The 21,979-nt window shown below is 39.1% G+C and overlaps 1 protein-coding gene across 3 annotated transcripts; it reads right to left on the reverse strand.

Moving 5' to 3' along the window:
* Positions 1 to 28: 28 nt before the first annotated feature.
* Positions 29 to 19,503, reverse strand: LSM14A (LSM14A mRNA processing body assembly factor). 3 transcript variants are annotated; one of them, XM_052687326.1, is made up of 10 exons: positions 19,112 to 19,503; positions 11,758 to 11,921; positions 10,741 to 10,873; positions 9,581 to 9,700; positions 7,669 to 7,845; positions 7,298 to 7,360; positions 6,599 to 6,778; positions 4,138 to 4,309; positions 3,143 to 3,371; positions 29 to 1,348 (listed from the first exon to the last, which is right to left on the reverse strand). In XM_052687326.1, exons 1-10 carry the CDS (start codon positions 19,230 to 19,232, stop codon positions 1,325 to 1,327), a joined length of 1,383 nt encoding a protein of 460 aa, XP_052543286.1. In that variant the 5' UTR covers positions 19,233 to 19,503; the 3' UTR covers positions 29 to 1,324. The 3 variants fall into 3 exon arrangements, with proteins under 3 accessions (XP_052543286.1, XP_052543285.1, XP_052543287.1); XM_052687325.1 differs by having other exon boundaries at positions 9,581 to 9,703; positions 19,112 to 19,502; XM_052687327.1 differs by lacking the exon at positions 7,298 to 7,360 and having other exon boundaries at positions 9,581 to 9,703; positions 19,112 to 19,502.
* Between the last annotated feature and the right edge of the window lie 2,476 nt (positions 19,504 to 21,979).

Below are 21,979 nucleotides of genomic sequence, written 5' to 3' on the forward strand. Positions count from 1 at the left end.
AAAAAAATCAGTAAATTAGATCAAAACGTTTAATCTTTGGATCCCTTTATTCCTGTGGCCTTCACATACATATACAGACACAAATGACCGGGTCTCTATCTCAGCGTATCCACAAAGTGGAACTAGGCATCAGAACTGGCAGAAAGTCCATACTATGTCATTTGCGGATGCAATGTCTTAGAACCAGGTCTCATCTTCTCCAAACTATGGCCTATCAAACGCAAACAACTCCAAACACTAATTCCTCAATTGCTTATGTCTACGGGTATTACAACAAAGTTAACGCTTCAAGAACTGACAAATGCAGACACACTTCTGGCCCAGGCGTTCCAGAAGAATCGCTTTAACTCATGTGCCTGGTCCATTCTTAAAAAAAAAGAAGTTAATATTTATCACTAAGTAAAATTAATTGAAAATTTGGACATATGAAATTTATTTTGTCCTCATTTGAAAAATATCTCTTTCATTTGGTCAAATCCTGTGATATGCCAGAAACTACAAAATCAATTGCTTGCAAGAGAAGCGAAGAGCGTATCCAGTTTTGTGTAATGGAAGAACATTCCAAATCTTCATTATACTCCAAATATAAAATCAAATTTAAGCCCAAAAAGCTGCTAAAGAAAAAACCACAACTAATTCAGTGTTCTTCAGCATATCAACTTCTGCCATAACACAGTATGTTTGCCGACTTAAAAATGTTTATTCTTTAAAAAATTAGTTGCTTTTTATACAGCTATACAAAGTTTGTAATGTTTCTTTGGCAATGGGATATAATGGAATTTTACAACTATATAAAAAGTTTCCTTTGCCTAAGAAACAGTATTTACTGTTTGTACATATCTGACTGACAAAGCAAGTTTTCTACTGTCCAGCACCCTAGTTGATAAAGTACAACCATCTCAAAAGGGATATTACAGGATTTCCAAAAAACAACCTTCAGTGGATCAAAACACTCACAGTATCGACGGCCTTCTGCATACAATTGTCCTTACAACTTGAAGCAATTATCAAATACAGTTTAGTAATAAGAAAAATCCTTTCAGTGATGAAAAAATACTTAAACTCCATCGAAGTACTGCTTTATAATTAACTATACATAAGAAATTACTTATCCTTCTGTTTCAAATATATTTAATGCTCACTGTTTTCAAAGATGGCCATTTTTCAAAAAGTAACTGCATTACACCCCTTTGAAATTAAATAGTTAAATCCCAGTGCTGGTGACAAGTATACAGCAAATTAACTTTATTCTTTGCAGAGATTGAAACTAATTCTCTGGTTCAAGAAGCTCTAGACGTTCACGCAGTTTCAGCTTTCCTGTAGACTATGCAGCAACTTTGTTGTCTTTCTAGAGGGAACAACAGTAGAATGTTACAATTAATTTTGCAAAACAAAAAATGACAGGTTAATTTGGGGAACAGCGCTGGGAGAAGATATGCTCCAATGGCTACTTTTGATTTTCTGAAATCAGAAAGGAGATTTCTCCCATCTCCACATTAGCAGCTGGTCAAAATACTGGCAAACACCGAGACAGCACACCGACTGAAGTTGTAGCACAGATCCTCTGCCTGCATGCCACCTCCTACTTATCCAGACAACTGTGAAATGTTCATTCACAAAAACCTACTTATGATCTTCAACTCCTCATTTCAGTTCATGCTCAGCTACTAAACTTCTTTAAATCACAGGGCTAATTCTTGCAATTTGAGGAACGAATGGCTGAGGGACAGACATCTTCAGTTATGAAAAGGCTTTAAAAAAAAAATTGAATCTTCAATCAGAACGCAATGATTTTGCACTGCAAAATTTCTTACTGCTCACAAGCTACCAGAAAAAGTTCTTCTGTCTGAGTCAGAACTGTAAAAGTCTACACTTGCTTGCTTTAGTTCAGTTAATTATGTTTGTTACTGATTTTAAACAGTGTGCCCACATCATTTCTGCTCCTTCATAAGGTAATATTCAAGTTGAAGATGAGGTCTAGAAAAATAGCTTGCAATGAAATTATGAAAAGATTTTATTTTTGTAAGTAACCAAGCTCTCATAATTCATATAATCTGTCTGATCCATTAGCACTGATAAGAGGAGGATTTGGGGTTGTTTTAAGAACAAGAAAGTGCAGCTAAGATACCATTAGCACAGAACACACTGCTTTACTAGCAGAGGGTGGCATCCAACTTCTTCCTGGGAATGGCTGATAAGGAGTTAAGATCTTCAACAGGAAAGAGGAAAGCGCATGCCTTGATAGTTTTGCAAAAGTAAACTGACTAAGTATACTCTAAAAGAGAAACAGTGAATTCAGCCACCACAGCTTCTGCAGACCAAATTACTATTTATATGTTTACATGATGATGAAAACATGTTTGTGCATCAGGTTACTTTGGTTAACAGACTTCTATGGCAACCTGCGCATAATGCTTTAAGAAACTTTAACCCTCTTCATATTTACTTAAAGTAATAAAATATTTTCCAAAAGGTGAAAATAAGTATTATCTATGGGATGGGTAGTGATCTTTTCTGCAAGATTTTGCTTTATCTCCCACAGTTCTTTTTTGCTCTGAGTGGCTGAAAAAACAGTCAATCTTGCCTCAGCTTTCCCAGTAGCTACTGAGCTACAATATAATTACAAACTGTGTAACAAACTTACATATGTCGAATACATTTGACCTGTCTTTTGCAAAAGGTCATCTGTACACTTAAATTCAATTATTCTATTTTAAGGGCTATGTAGTATATTACAAGTACATAGGCACTGTGCCAGCTCATTCACAAAGAAGTCAAAGAACTTCCTTGCACACTACAAGTCGTCTCTTCTCTGTGTTTTTCAGTATTGACTAGAAAAACTCTTGCAATTCTTCTAATTCTTCTCTCACATTAGATCTGTAGATCTCTCATATTTTTCTTCAAATCCAGCTACAGAACACATATTTAGGACATCGGATTAAAGGCAGCTTTTGGTTGCTGTTGACAGCCAAACAATGGTAAGTAACAAGAATCAACAGACTTTCTATTAAGTAGCTGAGTCTATCTGCACAATACTATTCAAGAACTTCTAGTTCAATATCGAACCTAAAAGCAGCAGAAGTTATACTACTAGTTTCCAAACACAGTTGATCAAGTTAGAGTAAGATTAAATATATTTTACCCTATATTCAAAGTCAGCAAACTCCCTGCCTCCACGACCTCCTCTGAAACCACCACGAAATCCACGGGGAGTAGTGAAACCACCTCTTCCACCTCCTCGTCCTCTTCCACCTCGGAAACCAATCCCCCCTCTGCCTCGGAACCCTCCCCGGCCACGATTAGGACGCAGTGGTATTCCAAAGGTCTCTGCATTCAATCTTCTTTCCTCAGCCCAGGTTGGTCGACGTTCCCTGTCACATACATAGGAACAAAGATTGTTTTGTTTTTAAAACACTTTAGAATGAAGGCTGCCCTGTTTTGCTAGAATCACCACAAAGGCAGTGAAATAAAAAATGATACATCATCATCATTTGTTACAAACTATGCTTCTGCAAAACCTAGATGTCTGCCACAACTCATTTCACTCAGTAAGAAGGGGTGTGTTACGATATTGGTTATAAATCAAAAACACTCCTGTAGAGTTTCCTGTAGAGAATAGCAAGGTCTGTAACCTCTGCACACGTGACGTATTAAAAAAGAGCCATTTGCAATTTAGAACAGAGAACAAGAAAGTAGGAGTTTATAGTTGCATGCATTAACCTTATCTAGCTGTTAGTAAAATACACCCAACCTTCCCTCTCACCCCTCATTCTTCAAACTCAGTCAGCAATCCACATCAACATGCATAATAAAAAAGCCCACAGCAATCATAAGCTTCTTTCTTCCTGTAATGTTATCTTCCCATTCAAACAATACTACTTGCTAACTTATGTAATCTACTTAGAAACCACTATAAAAGCAAAATAATAATTGACTTAACTAAGGTGCTAATTGATAGCAAAGCAAAAAACCTAAACTGGAAAAGGAGAATCTGTAGCATATACAGTCAGAAGTACTCCACATTCCCATTTCATTTTGTCTTTGACATGCAGATGTAGCCTTTGGTGACTATTGTAATGAGTGGTGCCAACACAGACACATTAAGTACACTAACAAGCTTTCCCTCATAAGCTGTACCTATTGTCATCACAGGAGATGTTATCAAAGAAGGATTTGGTTTTGTCATAGTAGCAGTTGGGTCCAAGTGGATCTTCTTCATCTGCATTCCCTTCACTATTTTGGGTATCTACACCTGAGTCACCTTTGTCTTCTCCATTTACAGGCTTCTCTGGTTTCTCAAGCTTGTCTTCTGGAAAACAGAAGTAAACAGATTCCTTCCAGGCCATCAGACTAAACAGTACAGCAATATTAATTTATTCCAAGACATATATACACACACCTCCCCCTCCAAAAAAACACCTGAACGTTAAAAAACTATAGTAAGCTCTCCTAAAAAGAACGTGGAAGTCAATCTGAAACATGAGTTAGAATGTTTCACTGCTGCTCCCTAGAGGTTTGATTTCTTCTATATTCTGAGTTAAAAACAATAGTTTTTGAGTTAAAAAATACACAAAACAAAATCTTGACAAAATGGATTTGATGGTCACCTGTTTAATAAGCTCCTAGCCACCTTTTTTACACAGTTAAGTGCTTCCATCAGTCCTCTTATCAAAGCCTATCCATGATCTTGTTTGCCCCCGTTACCCTTCTTCATTGTCCTGATTCTGAAGTCTCAAGTCAAGGGCCAGCATTCAAGACATGCCTTTAACTGACTCCACATTATATTCCTTCTCTAATAATGTCTGAAGTTCTACTTCTTGTTTTCATTTGTACTGAAGTAGAAGCTGATAGTTCCACAGAGCTACTTGTTATCATCCTGAAACTGCATTTTAAATACTTAGAGCTCAAATCTCACCATGTCACATGTGAACTTGTTTCTTCACTCAAACTTCCACAACACACACTACCACTATGTCTCATAAGATGTTTCTGTAATTCTTTATCACAGAATCATTAAGGTTGGAAATAACCTCTAAGATCATCCACCGACCACCAATATTGCCCACTAAATCACGTTCCTAATTACCTCTACTGTTTTCTTAAAAACTTTCAGGGACAGTGACTCCATCACTTCCCTGTTCCAACACCTAACTGCTCTGAGAAGAAATTCTCCCTAATATCTAATCTGAATGCAGATCCTCCCCTGATGCAATTAGGCCATTAACGCTTGTCCCATCACTAGTTACACAGGAAAAGAAGTTGACCCCCACCTCACCACAACGTTCTTTCAGAGTGCAATAAGGTTTCCCGAGTCTCCTCCATACTACACAATCCCATTTCTCTCAGCCCCTCCACATAAGACTTGTTTCTGTTCCAGACCCTTTAATAGCTTCACTGCCCTTCTCTGGACATGCTGCAGGGCCTTGATGTCTTTCTTATAATGAGGTGCACAAAACTGAACACAGTACTCAAGATGCAACCTCACCAGAGCTGAGTACAAAGGGACAATCACCTCCTTGCTCCTGCTGGTTACACTATTTCCTCCTTCCGCTGCAAGCCAGAATGCCATTGGCCTTGTTGGCCACCTGAGCACACTGCTGGCTCACGTGCAGCCAAGCACCAAGACACCCAAACCCTTTTCCACCACACAGCTTTCCAACCACTCAGCCCCAAGCCTGTAGCACTGCATGAGGTTGTTGCAACCGAAGTGCAAGACCTGACACTGGGTCTTGTTGAACTTCATCCCATTGGCCACAGCTCACCAACCCAACCCGTCTAGATCACTCTGCAGGGTCTTCCTACACTCAGACAGATTGACACTTTTCTTCAATTTGGTGTTGTCAGCAAACCATTTCTCAAGGTTTCTCCTTACTATTCTGAAAAATTTAGTATCCACATTAAGCTAATCATTTATGTGTCACATCATCATTAAAAAAAAAGATCCAGAACAAATCCCATAGGATTCCATTGGTGATTTTACTTTACGCTGAAACCCGACATACTTTTAGCCCATTGTCTGCTAAAATGGAAAAGTTTGTTTTTATAGCATTTTGTCCAAAAACTAGCAGCCATAACAACCAACAGGTGTCTGGTCATAGAGAATGAGGTAATAAAACCAGAATCCTGTCAGAAAATAAAATAAACATGCTAGCAACACGGATATGAATTACTCTGGTGTTTCTTTAGAAAAGAGTAACGGCAAAGAAATACCAGGAACTTAACACATAGAAAACCTCATGCGCTCTCCTGCAAAATGAAAACAAATATGGATTTGCTTTTATTGCATCTTCTCCAGAAGAACACTTACACTAATGTGACTTCTGCTCAAGTATTTTTAACAGACAGATTTGCTCAAGTATGCCACATCCTTTCAACTTACAATTCTTTCAAAGCACACACTTCAGTATTTAACCAAATACTTAATGAATTAAATAGGCAATTTCAGTTTAATTATTAATTGGTTTATTTTTCGCTACCACAAACAAGACTTTGAAGGTAATACTTCTTAAAAGCTGTTTCCCCATGGCAGCAACAAAAATTGAAGGGCAAGATACGCTTATTTTACCCACACTTAAATCTAAAGCAAGAGTTGGTTTACCTTTCAGTTTAAGTTTATTATGAAATTCTCTATCAATTTCCTCCTTGTTGAATTGTGCATTTGCACTTTCGAAATCGAAGTCCTTCTCAAATTTCATTGGGCCATCCCTCCTAATACCAAATCTTCCTCGGCCTCCCCGGTGACCTCCACGGCCTCTCCGTGCTGAAGGAGCACCTGGAACTAAAGAGGGGGAAACTTTTTTTTTTTTTAAAGTTCCTGGAGTAGAAGTTGGGACTTCATGCATCCTGCACTTCTGTTGTTACAAATCCTGCTGGAGCAGCTTACAACTTTTAAAATCACAGTGAATACAGCAATGACACTGAAAGCATAATGCTCTAACCTTGGGGTGTACTAAAAGACTTCCTAGCAGTCATTAAAAGCCTTCTCAAGACTTAAAAATGCTCATCTCTTTTCAGTTGAGTATTTTCTTCAAAAGATACCAAGTTTGTTTCATTCTATTATGCTTACAAATCCATGAGCCAATCAATGCACTGCAAACAATATTGTGAAAACATTCTAAATTCTAAAGTTTTATGTTATAAGGTGAACTGAAAGACTAAGATTTCTGCACACTAAAAGCTAAGTCTTAGCACTTGGCAAAGTACACATAATGCTGCATTTCTTAAAGCAGGCTTTTAAAAAAATTAATAATTCAAGTCTGAAACTAGAATTATAGCTATTTCTCAAAATAAGATTTACCAATTTGTCGTTTGTTTTCATTTCTGAGTTCATTTTCTGATCTTGAAACCTTGTGTGCTTCAGCTAAAGTTGGAAATAAAAAGATGTTTGTTTATCCAATTAGGTATTTTCTACCATGCTTATGTAAATTGCTATATGGCTCTGATTTTCAAGAAATGCAAACCTATGAAAGTAAAATATGAGTTTAATTTCTTAATAATAGAGTAAATAAATAAATATCTGACTTTAAAAAGCAATATGTGAAATCCAGGTCTCTGCTAGCCAGTTTACTAGTAAAGGGCAGCAGGAAAATTCCTACATGTTAACCTCAAAACGAGCACTTAAGATGCGTGTGGAAGAAAAGAACCCCCATGAAAATGAACCAAAGCTACCTCGTCTGTGCTCTTGACTCTCTAATGATTTTTGGCTAGCAGACACCATAGGTCTGGCTGGCACAGGACTCCTCCTCCCAACTGGTGCTGGAGTAGGCAAGTGGGCTGAAGCTGTTTGTACTGCTTGTTCCATGGTGGGGCTCCTTCTCAAATGATCTATCTGAGGGCTTGAATGACCTTTAAAAAAAACAAGTAAACAAAAATTATTTCTCATCCATGAATTCAAGTTACTGGTCCCAACCAATCCAGACTGACAGGTTTATCTGCCTTACCAGTCAAGACTGCTGTGTCCAAAGAGAAATAAATATTTCTGCACCCTTAGATCCACTAATCCAGAATGAAGCAGATTTATCAATTCCCCTTCCCCTAGTCTAAAACAACAACAAAAAAAATGGGTAGGACAATTAATCCCTACCAACACATCCACAATGTGCATTTAACTTTGGAATGAAATGCCTGGATTGCCTGCAGGTATACGTACTCTTTCTGCATCCCTGGAAAGCCAAATGGAAAGCAACTGCTCCCAAAGGCAGAGTTGTTATGATACTTATGTTTTATTTCATCTAGCACAATATCTTGCATTCACTACAAAATAATGAATAGTGATAGCTGGTGGCATGCATACTGCAGATGAAGAAATTGTGCAAGCTTCCCCATAAACTGCTGCCCATACATTTCAGCTTGCAACATCAGTGACTGGGGTCAGAAACATCTTTAGAACTGAGATATCTGATGATCTGATCTCACAAATTTATGATATGATAAATACACTAAGAAATTAGTGGGATAAGACTTAAGTTCCAAGAAAAAGAAAAGAATAGGCATTCCGTAAAAATGGAACAGTCACAACACATGATCTAAAACAATTGCTTTCAAAAGCAAAAATACACTAAAAAACTTGTTGGTGTCCCCTGTAAATTTTGTGGAACAATGTTTGCTCATCTGAAACACACTGTATTAAGTAAAAAAATCATACATGTTTAACTTCTACAGGAAACCAAGCTACACTTTTAAGAGAAAAAATTAAATGCTTAGAATAATTAATTAAACAAACTAGAATTTATTTTTGGTAATCACAAAACTAATCCCTGAAAGCAGTCCCTATTGGTTCCCAAACTCCATCTAGAATTCAGAAACACCAAACTGTTTTGTCTTCTAACGTAATTAAATACACTTGAAAATAGCATGAGGACCATATGTTTGTGCCAACCTTTAGTCACAGCAATGAAAACTGGAAGAGCAGGAAATACGCCTTCGGGATTCGGGGAGCAAACTTAACAGACATTCAGGACAAATGAGGGTTAAGTTGCATGACATTTAGTTTCTCCTCTCTTTGCCACTCAGGAAAGTATCAAGAATTAACCTTATTGCAGTTTGCTTCTTTATGCAATATTACACAATAAATCATGCAGTTTCTATTACTGTTAAGCAGACTTACCTGTCAACATCACTATCTGTACAGACATTCAAGTCTGCTGTAAGTATTATTTAAACACATGAATACCTTTAGAAATAAAAACAAAGAACTGTAGGCTGACGGACTTCACAATCGTATCAGTATGAAGTACCTTCAGCTTCCTCATACTATAATAAAACCACACGCCAAATTTCCATATGTAGTTACCTGCTAAAGTTATTCGATTGAATTAAGTCCTACTCCACAATGAAGACATTTTAAGAACAATGTCTAACTGCCAACACTAACACACTTGCTTAAGCAGCATATGCATCATTCTAGATGTAGGAAAACATTTATAGGTCAGGTATTCACAGTGGGTTTTTTTTGTTTAATGTTTTAATATGTTTTCATGACAGAATTGAGTTGTTTGGTTACATTTCTGGCAACCACCTAAGTAACAGAAGTTAAGGAAATGATTGGTCAAAAAGAAAGGAGTTATTCAAAAAGATTTACCTTGAGACATTTGTGTTTTTAGTGCTCTTGCATCTGTTGTAAACGCAGAACCAACTGCAGTGCTTTGGGACATGCTAGCACTGCCTGAAGAGTCTGTTCCAAAAGACGTTAACGAACCTCCTGCTTTGAAAGAAATAATATAGTTGTAAGACCTCAGACTTTTCTCTAGCTAAAAAATATGAAAATGACCAGTGAAGGCATCAGTTAGACAATCACCTTCTCACTTAACAAGCTTATCAGGCCATAATACCTTGTTTTTTTATTTAAAAAAGCTAATATCATAAGCATTAACAGAGCACGGTCAGCATCTCAGAGAGTCCAGAACAAACACTACTATATTTCAACTTCCTATCTTTCAAACAAAAATATAACTTAAGTAAAACTTGATAGTAAAAGACAGTTCTGCTGACTTCCTTCCACATGAGACATTTTCAGTAACAGGAGTAACGTTGTCAATGTAATAGTTACAAGAATATAAGATCCTAGAAGATAAAATACAAAGTAGAATACAGAAAGAAAAAAAAGAAAAGAAAATCCTTTGAAACTCCACCTCAGGAGTATCTCTGTGGTCTTTTCCCACACACAAAGATGAAGGCTTTCACCTTCAGGCTTACTGAAAGCCAACAGCTACATTTCAGTAAAAAAAAAAAAAAAAAAAAAGTATTCTTCACTAAAGAAATAAATTGATCATTAGTGATCTTTTGTATCTTAAGTACAAATGCAGGTTCCAATTATACTAGGAAAACATCCAAATCCTTGGTGAGGCACACACTACCTTGGATCAGCCTAGGAAACCAAGTATTCACAGCACAGCTGAGGCTTTTATGGAGGTGTTGCCTCTACCACTTGTGAAATAGAACAATACAAGACGAGTATAATGAATATATATGAAATATAATGAATTCATGAACATATGAGCCCTTCACCACTCATCCCTCTGAGGGCGCTTAGTTCCCAATCACATGAATACTTTGATTAGAGGTGCAAAGACTATAAGAAACCTAATACTCCTCAGCTAAACTGTCAGACAGATACAGACTGAATACTCTGGATCTGTCCCCTAGATAAAGCACTGAAGGACTTATAAGCACTCACTGTCAGTACACACATACTTGCAACTTCAGTTATAGGAAAACACAAAATAATAAACATAAACATACCAACTCCAACAGTGCCAAACTGCTGTCCCACAAGCGGGCTTGGACTAAACTGACTGTATGCAGGCATTCTGCCAAAAGGACCATAGGACCCCACAGACTGGAATGAAGATGTTGTTGAAGATCCTAGTGAAGACTAAAGACAAAAAACACAAGAAGTAGGAAATAGCTCTATAAGGCAAGAAATGCAGAAACTATTCATTAAGATTTCACCTAACACCAGAGCTGTGACTAACACATACAAAAAAAAACCTTAACTTCCAAGAGCATGTTTTCATAGCAATTATTTCACTTCAGTGGAGAAGCAAAGACAACACAAAAATAGTTAAGTATGCAAATTACTCTGCATGAAAAACCTCAAAGCAGTCAGCAGCAGAAAACATTTTCACAAGCATGCGTACAGTTTAGAAATTGCTTTCACCATACCAATACCACAGACCTGTCAAAACAGTACCCTAAAACGTGCAAGCTCTTCCCTGGAACCTCTAATACTGGACTTCACTTTTGTCACACACCCATAAAAGCTTCTGTCAGCAAACCTGAGAAGTGCTACATGCTTTTCCTAAAGTTTCAAAACCACATGACCAATGAAAGACCCTAAGATACCGGAGGACAGTGAGTTTATTACAAACACTGGGGTTAACATTAACGCAACTCCCCGGATCTCAATAAACGCTGACAAGAACAGCTGTACTAGTTTTACCAGAAGATCCTGGAGGACTGCAGGTATAATCTGCAAGGAATAATCCGGATTTTTATCTTATCAACCAGCTAAGCATTAGAAATGCATTAACTTTTGCATTCCAGTGAACTGTGCTAGAGTTAGATTTCAACCCTGATTTTTCATGGTGAAGAACATGATTCAGAAGAGGAAAAAAAAAAGTCTTTCCATGGCTCTTTACACTGGTTTGTGAACTTCAACAAAGATTTGATTTTTTAAGCACTCTGAGCTAGAGAACACTCAAAGCTGCTATGTTATACCTTCAGCAACAAATAAAAAATATATATATTTTGACCTACCTGAACAATAGCAGGGTCTTGTGGCAAAGAACACTGAGGCTTTGGTGGCTCACAGACAGTTAAGTCTTTAATGTCACTACCACGGAATATAATATACTCAAAGACCTCATCTCGAGGCGGTATAGGTCTGTCAGTTGGTCTATCTTCTGTACCAAAGGAACGAACTGCAAAAATGGAAACCATCTCGCATTTAACCAATATTTCAAATATACTTCACACAACAACAGTTTTAAATAAAAAGCATAAGATTTCATTAAGCACTTATTATATAGACAGCATACTCTTTACCATTATTAACTACTCAGACATAAACAAGAAATTTGATCTTGCAAATCTCAGTTAAAATTGAAGCAGAAAGGTGCCTCCTTGGCTCTTTACTAAAACATCACTTGCACAGTCATGGGCTGAATAATTATTTTCATCGCTTAGTGAAGTTGAGCAAAGCAGTTTTTGCTTATGTTACCATTCTCTGGACATTAATTTTAACAGTAGAGATGCCATGTAGCAATAAAGGCTGGTAAGCCAGTCCTGTGAATTAAGGGCTACGTGAGATTATACTTCATGTTACGGATTTGCAAATTGGAAAGAAAGATCATGCTAAAATTACCTGAAATTAAAGATGACCAAAAGCAAACTTTCTCCGTAGATTTAAGATTTGAATGAATATTTCAAGCCAAAGTCAGGCTCTCTGTAGTACGTGTAGACAATTTTCACGAAGCAGAATGTATTTTGCTTGCTGGTGTTAAGTTTCACATGATTTTCACCAAATTAAGTAAATTAACTGGGGCAGAATTACCTTCCTAAGCATATCGACATAGCGTGCACATACTGAGAAATTACATTTATTTCTATGCACTTAGCTGACTTCCAACAACATTCAGATTGCGTAACGATGCTTATCATGCTTTTCCCTTCCCACTAAACACTGCATGCATACAATAGAGCATCACATGGCTACTTTCTCCAAGACCTTTCCTCACCTTTGTGCCAATCTTTGCTGAAAACAAGATGGAACAAAGGACGTGTCTACAAAAGCTGGAGCTACATAAGCAAAAATTGATCAGTGAATTGAAAGAAATTAAGAATAAAGCATCAAATTCTACTGAACATCAACTTGCAGTACCTTCAGTAATACCTCACAACTCTTCGTTTCAGCTTTTTAAGAAGTTCGTTCACACTGTAACATACTAGAATTTATGCATCTGTACTTCACTTTTAATTTACTAGCATAAGTTTTCCCTTCTTTTTCAGATGCATAAGCAGTTTTGAGACATTATTAGGTATTTATTTTCAGTCATAAAACCATCAGTCACAAGAAGAGATTCCAACAGAGCTATATGAAGTAACACCAAGTTATTTCAGAGGCTATACCATCTTCCGTCACTGTTGTTTCTTCGAGTCCTGCATGAACAGTCAAGTACTACAAGTTGCTTGGGAGCTGAGGGTTATAAGATACAACATGACAGTGAGAAACAACACTAAATGGTTGTAACTACTAGCTTATACTCTTATCACCTACTACAATGAACTTTTCTTTTTCTGTGCATCTGAAAGCCTGCTCCAAACACTACTGGAGTGTTTAAGAGCTGTCAAAAGGCAGATGATGCTCAAGACAACTTCAAAACTTTGTTACAAGACAAACCTTTCTTCTCTCTCAACAGGAAAAAAAAAAAAAAAAAAGAAAAAAAAAGACTGAGAACCCAGGCAAACTATCTCTGACCACTACATGGTAATGCTAATCTGAAGGCTTGAACTTCCAGAGTCAGGGCAGACAGGAAGACAACCCTACCCCTGTAACATAACGCCAGGCCACGCATCAGTTGGAAGTCTGAGGAGCACATTGCCAACATTGGCTAGACTGTCCTACCATACCTGGCACAGTCCAGATTTGGAGCCTTCTGACTTCCAGCTGTTTGATAAAAGATGGACTGCATGGGCAATATTTCCCTAGCAATTATGACCTTACAGCAGCTGTAAAATAGTGAGCTGCCTCCACTGATACAGATTTTTACAAGCACAGCATGCAGGCTCCTGATCACTGCTGGCAAAAATGCACAGCTAATGGTGATAACTACATTGAAAAGTAGTGTTTGGTAGTCATTAACTTACTCTATCAAATAGTGCTATTGTGCTCTTTGTATCTGTTGTAGTTTTCATGGAAATAAATGGGAGGCATTACTTTCAGAATTACTTATTTATTTCAGTTGTGATCAAAGATTCAACTTCCATTTTTGGCCACCTATACATATTACATAAACAATAAAGTAACTTTGGACCTTCACTGCATCATTTGACCTATTGTGTTGGTAAGTATAACCAAAGTTGATTTTATTAACATTAAATTAATACTAAAGATGGACAATACAGTAGAATATTAGAATGAAATAGTTTTTTGCCATAATTTTGCATGATCAGAAATACAAATATGGCAGAGTATCAAAAAGGTAAGGCATTAGAGCAGCAGCAGTCTTAGAGCTCTACCCAGCTGTGTCTTCCGGGACATTTCAGACTACACCTGTACTTCTGAACTAGAGCTGTTTAGTCTGGGGAGGAGGAGGCTGAGCAGAGACCTTATTGACCTCTTCAAATAGCTGAAATGTGACTGCAGCGAGAGCTGCGTTGGTCTCTTCTCACTTGTGACAGGATGAAGGGAAATGGCCTCATGTTAAGCCAGGGGAGGTTTAGATTGGATATCAGGAAAAACGTCTTTACAGAAAAGGTTTTTAAGCACTGGAATAGGCTCCCCAGGGAGGTGGTTGAGTCACCAACCCTGGATGTGTTTAAAAACCATTTGGATGTGCTCAGGGACATGGTTTAGCAGAGGGCTGTCAGAGTTAGGGTAGTGTGGTTAGGTTGCAGTTGGACTTAATGATCTTTAAGGTCTTCTCCAACCTGAGCAATTCTATGATTCTATGATTCTTTTAGACTTTTACAAACATTAACTAGGTAAAAGAGTCAGAAATGAAGTCAGAAGTAGCTTAAACTCTCGCAAAGACCTGAGCATTTCCTTCAGTACAGCAGTGACAATAAAAAAGGCAAGGAGTAGGTTTTCATTAAGTTTCTATCAAGTCGTTTTTCAGGGTCAGTTAAGGAACACATTGTCTACGTCTTGAGCTTTGTGTGTGCCAAGATCAACTCTGTATGCAGAAGGAAGCCCACTCATGTCTACTTCCCCCACATCTTGCCACTCTGTTAATGCTCCTATGAGCAAGAGAATGCAGAGTTAATGTTCCAATGAGTATGAGCCCTCTACAAGCTGACTCCTTCACATTAATCTTATTCCATTAATGGTGTGTAGCCATCTAAGTGTGTTACAGAGAAAAGGTGGTAAGATTTTAGATAGAGATGGTAATTGCAATGACTTGTTCTGGTAATGATAGCCTTCCTTTTGTCATCAAATATCTCACGGATCCCTTAACAGTGGAGAAAGGCTGACTTCTGTATCTATACGATACATACAAAGTAAGGCTGGTAAGACTGTCTAAGTGCTGTATGCAGAGACTAATTGAACTCCGTGTTTGCTATAATTCACATTAGTGGAGAACAGAATCCTCTTCTGCTAGTACAATACACAAACTGGCTTTTGACTAGCAGAGTATTTTTTTTTCATTTAACAGGCGTTGGATTTTCTGATTGATGGGGGAAGTTACAATGGTCTCCTTGGATAATGAAGTAGTATAATACAGCAGGATGTATTAAAGTACGCTATAGTAGTAATGTTGAAGTTGGCCAAAGTAAGTTTTAATATATGGTTGCCTTTTTGAATGGATTTACCACAGTCCTTTTAAGTCTTACAAGATGATAATTGTCATGTGCTTATTTTCATTTCCTCTCACTCTTCCATATTTTGCAAAGTACAGTTTGCTCTTGCGTGTTTCATCAGACTATGGATAATACTACCACAGCCAGCTGAAAATACTAGAACATTAACTGCTTATTAATGAAGTTGCTTTCATGAATTTAGTATCTATTAATTATAATTGCCCAATGCAACAAAGTCCCAGCAGCTGATAGTGAAAACTGATGCATTACAACAGAAAGACAGCATCTCATTTCCTCATATCCACATCCCTAAGGATTTTCTACTGTTAGCTAGCTGTCATAGAACAAAGCCTGGTTGTTCTTCCATGGCTTACCTACATTAAAAATCTTTTTTCCCAAGTCGGTGTCTTGAAATAGAAAGACATGTATTATCAGCTGGAAAGATAACAACTACTTTTTAATGCTGCAACATAAGATCAACAAAAACCAGTCATGATTATTCTACAACTGCTCCAAGCAAGGCAGCAATCACTTCAAAGAAAGAAAACATGACCCTATCTGTGGTTCACTAGCAGTCCATTCCAAAAGTGTCTGGATCAAATGTTAAAAAAAAAAAAAAAAAAAAAAAAAAAAAAAAAGTAGAATTGGAAAGACATTTTAAACTAATTTAATTTGAAAATTGAGAATGAAAGAGTATTTTTTTATTACCACACACTACCTCTGGAAAGCTACAAATCCAAAGGAAACACATGCATCAATAATATATAAAAGCCTCAAATAACCGTGTAATTTAATACTTTTAATTGGAGTTTTAACTTATAAATAACAGACTCGAGCAATTTCTGAAAAGATGCACTGCCTTCCATTATCAGTCACAACATTTTTAAAGAATTCCTATATTCCTTTAACTCACAAGAGAAACTACACTTTTGCCACAGCTTAATAGCTTTGCAAACAAAATTAACACAACAGAACAAGAACAGATTATCCCTCAAAGAACTGAAGAGTACTATCAGTATTTTATTATCAGCCCGAAAATCTTATTTCTGCCCAAATCACACAAGATTTAAGATAACTGAAGACATTTCACAAGCACATCCTCAGTTTATCTGACTTCAGCTGAGCCCACTGAAAGCCCTATTGTCAGGCAAATCTATAGTAATTCAAGAACAGATTCTAATTCTACTTTTATACTTTGCATCACAAACAATTTCATCTATTTTAGTTGAGAAAAAGAATAATATGAAATGGATAATAAATGAATAATGACAAACTGTCATGCATTCAACCCAGATAACAGCCACATGACACCAAGCACAGAAGCAAAGTGCCTCCTTTTTTTTAGCAGTAAAACTGCTATTACCCGGATCAACATACATACAGCTGCAAACAGTGAAGATACACTCTTTCTTTCACAGATCTAGCTATGATTAACCACACTTGTCACCTCATATATAAACATGCTGTCCTAACACATGCATATGACCTAAGCTTTCATTTGTTCAGAAACTTTGTCTACAGACTTGAACGTTTTGTTCAGGAGCACAGAGAGCTATTTCAAAGCCTAACATGGTTGTTATCAGCTTTCAGATTAATTGCAAGATTTTAGGTTCTTAGTGGCCTAGAAATACTAGTTTTATTTTCTTCTGAATCATAACACTGTATTACAAAACACACATTCCTGAGCTAACTCAGCCAAATTCTATTAAAGCAAACAAAATGATTTAGATTTACATTTTTTATTAGAGTAAGAAAGTGGATTAGATTTGTGACTGTAGTTTGATCCATCTTAAATAACCACACTTTGGCAGATATGCCATAACGTGACTTAATCACTCTTGAGAAGTCATGCAAGGTTGGCTTGCTCAGTATTAAATCTGTCTAACTTCGGGTAAAACTATCACAAGCTCCACAAGAATAGGATTTTTCTAAGTGCTTCTGTATGAATCTTAACAGCCATAGCATTCAAGTGGAATTTCTAAACTTTTTTTTTTTATCACAGTATTCATCTTTTTCTCATATAAAGAAATACTAGCTATCTTTTTTGAACAGATAATTCACTTTCAGCAAGGTAAATCAACTCGAAAGCAATTTTAGAAATAAGATCACATCAAGAGAGCTAAAAGCCCAGTAAACGAACTACGCATGCCAACCAAACCAAATATGAAGTGTTTCAAAACATACATACAAGAACTCACAAGATAAAGCAATCTATTCCTTAAATAATAAATCTCTATGTGCTGGAGGGTGGGAGGGGCCCTACAGTGACATGGTACACAAACAGAAAAATACCACAAATGCCAATGAGCGATGAAAGCAAACAAACTGCTACATGGCATAAACTCCAGAACAACTATTAAGTATCTACATCAACTACGTAATATATCATATAAATATCTGTTTGTATTACAGACAGTGATCATGCTAAAATGACAAGCTTACCATACTGAACATGAACAGAGCTCTGGAATATTCTCAATCCCAGAAGATTAATTTACACAAGTAGTAATTTTTCTCCTTACCTATCAGCTAGATAAAATGGGTTTTTATGCATGTGTTTACATTACTTACACAGATTGAGTAAGTGTAAATTAAAATACCATAGAGTTTTTAAGAATGAAGAAGATTTTCACTTAATTTTCGATCTGAACATTACGCACTCACTGTGATGGCTACCAGACTCGTGTTGAAAGTGCACTGTCGTGTACATGAAACACTAAAGTCTTTCGCTTGCACAGTTTCAAACTTTTTTTTTTCTACTTGCTGGTCTCCAACACTCACTCCGTAAACCGACTCCCCGTAAGTTTCTGGCACACATATTCTCTGGCTTACACATTCTCTCACCTGTCTGTACCCGATTTTAATTTACAGTGCCATACAGCTTACAAAGAACTCCTGAAGTGCTCTCGACCAATTTCTTGGTCGACAACCCAGCACTCACAGCACCTTCTGCAGACTGCAGCTGCCTCCAGTCATCTCCCACCGTGGGATGAGAACTGTTCGGCAGTGCGCAGCCTCTTTTGATTTGGCATTTTTACAATGCAAATAAATCCTTTTTCCTGCCTCCTCTCTTACTCTCTCTTGCTAACTCAGGACTAGCGGAGGTTTTCACTTCCCCTTCGTTCATAGCTCCTTCTAGCAGCCCCTCCTGTCCCAGCCCGTCCAACTCAGGCTCCAACCCCTTTTCGCGGCGGTCCCCTCGCTCCCGTCGGGTTTCCCCACCCCCCGCGGCGGAATAAAGGCCACGCCGTGCCGCCACGGCTCTCCCAGGCACTCCCTCACTTCCACCCCCACTCTGCGGCGTCGCGGCCACCACAGACCCCCCCACCAGGGCTCCGGTGAGGGGAAGCGGGCGGAAGATCACGGGCCGCGGAAGAACGCCGCGAGCTCTAGGCAGAACCCCCGGATCCCCCCCTCGAGCCGCCGCTGAGCCCGCTGGGGCTGCAGGCCTACTCCGGAACCTCCTCATCGCCGCAACACCGCCGCTTCAGGCTCTCGCTCCACCGCTGCGTGGCCCCAACGGGCCCCGCGAGCTGCCCGTTCTCTCCCGCCCCGTCTCCGGGACCCTTCCTTCGCTCCGCCAGGCCCTTACCCTTGGCCAGCGCCACGGTGGAGTTCTCGGTGTCGATAGTGTACAGAATCCCCTCATAACGGATCTCGGCCTTGGAAATGAGGCTGATCTTGCTCCCGATGTAGGGCGTCCCCCCGCTCATGGCGCTGCCTCCTCGGTCAGGGACCCCCCCCTCCTTCCCTGCCGAGCGCTCCCGAAGCCGGACACAAACAACGAAACAAGCCCGGCTCAGAAACGTAGAAGGCACTCTTCTCCTCCCGATTCGAGACTGACTTTTCGCCGATCCTCCAGCAACAGCTTTCCTCCGCGCAGACTCCCTCAGCACATCGCGCACCAAAGCCGCCCTAAAGCTCCCAACATGGCCGCCGCCTTCATCTTCCCTCAGCGGCGCCCCCCCTGTTCTCCGGCCGCGAAATGGATGCCGGGAGCAGAACACATCTCGCGAGAAGCTGCAGGCGGGGCTGAGGGCGGGCAGCGCTACTGGGGCCGCCCGCCTAATTACCTCGGAGGCTGTGGGCGCTTTGGTGGTGAGTGGTGCCGCTGCTTTGGCCAGTTCCGTCGACTGCACTTTCCCTGCCTGGCCCAGAGGTTGTGTGGTGACAGTTGTGTTTTTGAATTGGAAATTCTACTAGCTGTGCAAGTAGCAAAAGGCACTTAAACAAACCACTAACGGCGCGTTCTCTCAGAGATAGCCAAGTCAGCAGGCAGCGGAGAATTCCATCGCAAGAAATAAGGAAGGAAAGATAAGCTGAGAAAAACAGGTTAAAGGCTGTGAAACATCAATGGCAAATGAATTTCCTAAAAAAAAAAAAAAAAAAAAAAAAACAAAACAAAAAACTTAAAGTTTGGTAATATAACTCTGCCTGTATATGGCTAGTAACAAGCTTTGTGTAGGTTGTGAACCTGAAGTACTCAGGCAGTGAGGATCCAGGAGAGGGAACCAGTGCCAGATGGTAGCAAATAAAAGATGATATTGCTCCCACAAGTGCGTTCCTGCTTACAGGATGCCTGGCATTGCTATCGTGAATACACTTACTTTGTATGAGACCTTGCCTCAGAAGATTACTGAGACATTTCTCAGTCTGGGAGCTCATCCAGGATCCAGTCACTTGTTGGGGTTATCTCGCACTGTAACCAGTAGAGGCACACCCTGCTGATTTCAATGCTCCTCTTGGAGGTGATGGGGTGACTTCCCAGCACAGCTGATGGAAAACTGAAGCTGCTCTATTGAAAGGCAGACTCTGCGAAGTCTCAGGGAATTATAGGCACCATCATCAAAAATTAGTCCTGGCATGTCTGTTTAAGGTAAGAAAATTAAAGTATTGCTTGGGGGGTCGGGAGAGACGCTTGCATAAAGTATCACTGAGACATTAGTGCAAAGTGAGTGTGGAGTTGCGATCCATGATTCTGTAGTCCCATGAGGGACACAACTAGAGATGGATGAAGCGAGAGACTAAAAGAATTGCAGGGAATCAGAGCCTGTAAGTGTAATGGCATGCCATGCTCAGAAGAGCGCTCACCAGTACAGACTCAGTTTTTCCAAGTCCCAAGCGTAGGTGTGCAGTATCTCTGTGAGCACTGGACTTCACAGCACTATACTGGGAGGGGCTGGGAAGATGAGGAACAAAGAATCCAGGGAGAGTGGCGTGAAGAAGTCTCTGGAATTGTGCCTGAAGATAGGTGACAGGGATAGAGGGGACTGGAATAATAGCACCACTTCTTAAGAATACTGAATTGAAACTAGGAGATAAAATAATCCCTGGACAGCTGTTACATATACCCAAAGCAGGGACTAACCTATTGCAGAGAGAATGATGAAACTAGGTATTCAGATACAAACTGTCTAATTGGGAAAACATTGTCAATGAATGTATTAACTGGAGCACACTATGGCTAGTAACGAGGGTCAGGTAAGTTATGAACCTGAAGTACACAGCCTGTGAGGAACCAGGGGAGGGAACAAGTTTTGGACAGTAGGGAATAAAAGATACGGTATTGCTTCTGCAAGTGTGCTCCTGTTTACAGGATACCCGCCATTGCAATTGTGAATAAACTTATTTGGTATGAGTCCTGGCCTTAGTAAATTAGTGCGATATTTCTCAGAGTGTGGGTGTTGGGGCTCCTCCAGCCCAGAGTGCCAGGAGTCTGAGCCTGCAGCTTGGAACCCCCTCTTTCCCTGCCTGAGCAGCAGGCACGGTGTGAAGCAGGTTGAGTGATTTATATGGTTTTGTTTTCTGTTTTTTTTTTTTTTTTTTTTTTTTTTTTGAGAGAGAGAGAGAGAGAGAGAGAGAGAGAGAGAGAGAGAGAGAGAGAAGCACCTATCACTGAATACTAAGCTTTCAAGTACCTTAATAAGTAATTCAGGATGCAGTCATTCACAGAGCTGCAGAATGCTGAACAATAACTACCCAGCTTTGTTGTGCTCGGTGGGCAGTGCTGGTGGTCAGACCTGCCAAGCAGCACTCACTATCTCACTATCCCAACACACTCACAAATCCTAACTTCAGTATGGAATCATTTCCGAGAAAATACCCTTTTTGTATAAGCAAGTAGAAAAAACCCGCACAATTTTGAGATTACACCTAACGTACATCTTATGTAATATTGTGCAGTAAAAATGAACTTACAGAAAAGAGTACTTAATAGATTTTGTTTCAGCAAGGGAACATCGATGTTACAGAGGTTTAGCAAGCACTTTTCTCAAGAAGAGGCTTCGGAACACAAGAGAAAGCCCAGATTTTCTGGAAGAGCTGAGATGTTTGTAAATAAGAGCTGTACTAGACTTCTGGAAACTTTATGCCAAGGTGGAACTGACAGTGAAGTCATGGAAGGTCTTAATGCCCTGCAGATATTACAACAATACAATGTATTCTGAGGACGTTGTGGAGG

Source organism: Tympanuchus pallidicinctus, unplaced genomic scaffold (assembly GCF_026119805.1).
Source record: "Tympanuchus pallidicinctus isolate F22 unplaced genomic scaffold, pur_lepc_1.0 scaffold22, whole genome shotgun sequence".
Lineage (NCBI taxonomy): Eukaryota > Metazoa > Chordata > Aves > Galliformes > Phasianidae > Tympanuchus > Tympanuchus pallidicinctus.